This window comes from Vairimorpha necatrix, chromosome 9 (assembly GCF_036630325.1).
Source record: "Vairimorpha necatrix chromosome 9, complete sequence".
Classification (NCBI taxonomy): Eukaryota; Fungi; Microsporidia; family Nosematidae; genus Vairimorpha; species Vairimorpha necatrix.
This window is the reverse complement of record NC_088824.1, coordinates 556,868-561,264: the sequence shown is the minus strand read 5'-3', so window position 1 is coordinate 561,264 and position 4,397 is coordinate 556,868. Positions and strand designations below refer to the sequence as shown.

The window sequence follows — 4,397 nt, the reverse complement described above, 5'->3', positions numbered from 1 at the left end:
TGAAAGAAAAGGGAACGGTTGCAAATGCGGGTCAATTCATTTTAAGATTTTGTAGATAATGGAAAAGGGTGGGCTTGGCAAGTCTAAACCACAAGGCTTCAAAAAGGATAGTGAAGGGAGTGTAACGCATCTCAAATTCGGCAATACCTTGTTTGAGTCATTAATGATGTCGTTCTTTAAAAATTTTATTATAATACACACCATGTTTTCATTCCAACATATTTTTTAAAATGTATTTGTGCCATTTTTATTTCTAATTTTTTTACCTTTTTGGTGTCATGCGGCGCCTCGCCATAAATTCATATAAGATACTGTTTTAGTATTAATATAATTATTTAATTTGAGGGTCGTTCTATGGCTATTATTCATGAAATTTTTATAACTGTGTAAATCCTCGGCTTCGCCATCGCCATTTTGCTTTATGATAAAGCAATTATATCTCCACACAAAGATAAAAGGTTAAAACACGAATTAGAATTGCCCGTTGAAATCACTTATATGTCTTGAATGTGACATAAGTAATTAAATTTATTGTTTGCGCTTACATCACAAAGAAAAATTTATATTAAAATGTTATATTCTTTTTGACAATTTTTATTGTAATATTGAAAATTTCACCACGTGTAAAAATCTTATGCTTTTTAATTTATACTTAATATTTGTAGTTGATATTTGAAAAAGAACAAATGTTAGTTGAAAAGCTAAAAAAATCAATTAAAAACTAGCCAATGCGTTTATATAATCAAATATTCAAATCAAGATATTGTAAATTGTAAAAATGATCTACATTAGGGATTCTCAAAAACAAAAAATAATAAAGTAAGGTTCAAAGTTTTCAGGAAATCATATTCAGTTTACATCGAATATTCTAAATAAAGCAATGAAAATTAGAATTAGCTTATAAAAAATGCATGAGTGCTTTTGTAACATTTTAATGATACTGGAAAGACCATTATTTGATACTTATATTTTATCTTATTATCGCGTTAAATAGATATAATACACTTTAAAAACGTCAAAAGACGGCTTATGCGTACAATAAAAGCAAAGATCATTATAATTTTAAAATATAAAAAGCGTGTGAAAAAAAACTCGAAACATTCAATAAAACCATAAGGTTCTTATATAATAGACTTTTTAGGTTTTTTTTTCAAGTAAATATAAATTCTATTATATAAATGTTAAAAAAGTAAAGATGTTTTCAAAAATATCTTTTTATCTTTATAGACGAATTTTATAATTAAACCACCCCGTTCGTCGTTAAAATTAGAGGTATGTTTTTATTAAATAGCATTTTTTAAATGAAATTGTTGACATCTTTACAATCATCAACTAATGTTTTTCTTGTGTAAACTACAGAGTATATGCGATTATCAGCTTTTTTCGATCAAAATTGACAATTATAGTATATGATTGGGTGTATTATAATTTTGAAGGCCGTGGAATTGCCTACAAGAAACAAAAGCTCTAACTAAAAATTATAACTAATATCTGTAATATACCAGATTTTAATTTTCGCCAAAACATATAATAATTTAGATTTATCCATATACTTTTTATGATAGTTCATTATAAACTAAAAAAACTATTTGGCTAAAGTAATAATTTTAGTTTGTTTTTTGAAAAAAGTATGAATGAACGGTTATCTTGAGGTTGATTAATGCTCGGTTTTGTTATATATAATACTTGAAATGTTTTGTGCCTCTTGAATGCACGTCTAATTAAAATAACCTATTGAGTAATTTTTTTTGTGATTGAACTTGATATTTCAAAAAACAAATTAATTATAGAATATTAAAAAAAATACAACACGAAAAAGTCAATGTATCTAGCACATAAAATATAAAATAGAAACATTAGATACAAACATTTAGACGCAAGTATTCTTTGTCTTATACTAAAGTTAATAGAATAATTATAACTTAAAAACTCCCACACAATTCTTCGTTTCATTGATTTCTTTGCAAGATTTTGAGCATTGTTAGAAGATTAATTCAATGACCTTCTTAAAAATTCATGGTTTCAGTTGTTGTTAATTCTAAAAATCATTTTTGATTATATTGAATTGTTAAGGTCTCTTCAAAACGTGACAATTAAAATAATGTATATAATCTTCAAAAAATCATAGCGTAATTTGATTAAATTTTTAAAAAAAGACAGTAGGACGTTGATCGAACTCTAATATCATTTATATCTTTGTCATTTATACTTTCTAAATAAAAATTTACATGATCTCTTTTAAAAATTTTTAAAAATAAGTCTTAAAAAATAACATTATTTTGTTTTCTTTCGAGTTTTCGATTCAATAATTTACAATAAAACAATAAACTTTTTGTTAGAAACAGGAAAAAATTGAGAAAATTCGTAAATTTTTTATTAAGATTAAATTATTTTCCTAAAATTTCTTAAACAACAATATAAAATTTTTTTATTACTAAAAAATACATAATCGCTTTTAGCCACAATTATAAGCCATAGAAAAATGATTATTTTAAAACTTTATCCTATAGCTTGTACATTTTCAATTTTATTACATATTAAATATTTTATGTATTTGATAAATCACAATTTAACATGATAGTAGTGGAGTTTTTTATAAATAATATAACAAAAAAGGCTCACTTTTTGTGATAAATGTATAAAATTACATCTATTAAAAAATATTTTGGTTGTACTTTTATCCTTATAATTATACATCTTTAATAAACAATATTGACAAAATAGACCTATTTGTTTCAAGGTTTTGGACAAAATTTATGTAAAAATTTTGCGCGTTTAAAGACTACGCATGTTCAACATTTATACCACATTTTTTACCATAAAACTTAGAAAAAGCAAAATATATTGATCTTTTTAAATATAATAAACGACGTTGTACCATGATATAAGAATCAATGATAATGTAAATTACTTACGTATATTCTAGATTGTATTTTTGACGGTTGATCTTTTTTTATGTAATTAAAACTAAAAATTTAAAAGACATTAAAATGTAAAAAATTATTATTTTTTGCAAATCGTGACTGTATCATAGTTATCATATAATATTATAAGACACAATAAAATACTAGAAATATTCAATAGGCATTATAAAAACAAACAATTATAGACAACATAAAAATTGTTAATTATTAAAAGATTAATGAAAAAAAATATATGTAATAAAATTGATTACTTTATTGTAATAAAACTTTTGCAAATCATGTAAACAAAAAAAAAATTAATTTTTGATGTAAATTTCAGTCTTCTGTCTCAATATATTGCTCTTTTTCTGCTTTTTTTTAAAAAAGCCCCTTCTAAAAATAAATTAAAACAGTTTATTTGTAAATTAATATATATAAACAAAAAAAATATTTATTTTAAAAATTATCAACACCCCAATGTTATTCAAACCTAGAAGACTCTCATATATCTTTGATATATTAAAACATGCCAAAAGAAAAGAAAATATGTTAGGCCCAATGTATGAGGACACCGTAACCAAACCCACTGATGCCATAGTGGAAGTATCGGGGGATTCACAGGCAGAAATTAATCAGCTAACTGGTTGGCTGGCTGATCCATTTGTCGATATTATAAGATATAAAAATAATGGTGAGGTTGTCAAGCATATTTTTTGGTGGGAGGGAATAAAGCAGTCCAAAGTCAAAAGTTTTATTCAAGATAAAATAAATTACGAAAACAATAGAGCACAAGAAGAAAAAAAGAGACAAAATTCGTGGAAGGCGTGGTTCATGAAAAATCTAAGTTGTGGAATGATTAACTACAAATAAATCAACTTGTCTAATATTTACTTCTCTTTTTTTGATAAATTCACTTTCTTTATTATTTTTAGATACATTAATATCGTTTTATATATTTCATATTAACATAAAAAACAGTGTTTTGGTCCAGTATACAAAGATAATCAAATTTTTAAGCAAGAATTGTTGTAATTATAATTATTTGAAATTTAATATAGTCAATGTAAGGTCACAAAATTGCTATTTAAATACTAAAGCCTCTGTTTTCTACTGATAATGAGCGGGTTCTAAAAAAATTTGAGACATACAAAATGGGGGTTTCGAGGGTATATTTGAATATGTGTCACAATTTGACTTGACTTGTAGCTCCTCATTAAAGTGTTTCGTGATCATTTATTACCATTTAGTCCAGGTTAACATATAAGAAACTATCAGAGGCTAGTATACAATATATAATGATTTATTTTGCCCCAAAAGACAATTTTTTACAATTAATAAGGCTCAATCAGTATTTAAACGGCAGAGTTTTAATTAAAATTAAAATGTAAAAAACACGTAGTATGCCATATATTTTAAATTATTCTTTAGCTGTATGCTAAGTGATCTATAATAATTGTGTTTTTATTTTGATTGATCAAATGATGTTTTTAAGAG

General features: G+C 24.5%; 1 protein-coding gene across 1 annotated transcript; it reads left to right on the top strand.

Annotated features, from left to right (window-relative positions):
- Positions 1-3,380: 3,380 nt before the first annotated feature.
- Positions 3,381-3,773, top strand: VNE69_09109 (uncharacterized protein; the record flags this gene model as incomplete). Its single annotated transcript, XM_065474627.1, has 1 exon — positions 3,381-3,773. One exon carries the CDS (start codon positions 3,381-3,383, stop codon positions 3,771-3,773), a length of 393 nt encoding a protein of 130 aa, XP_065330699.1.
- Positions 3,774-4,397: the final 624 nt, after the last annotated feature.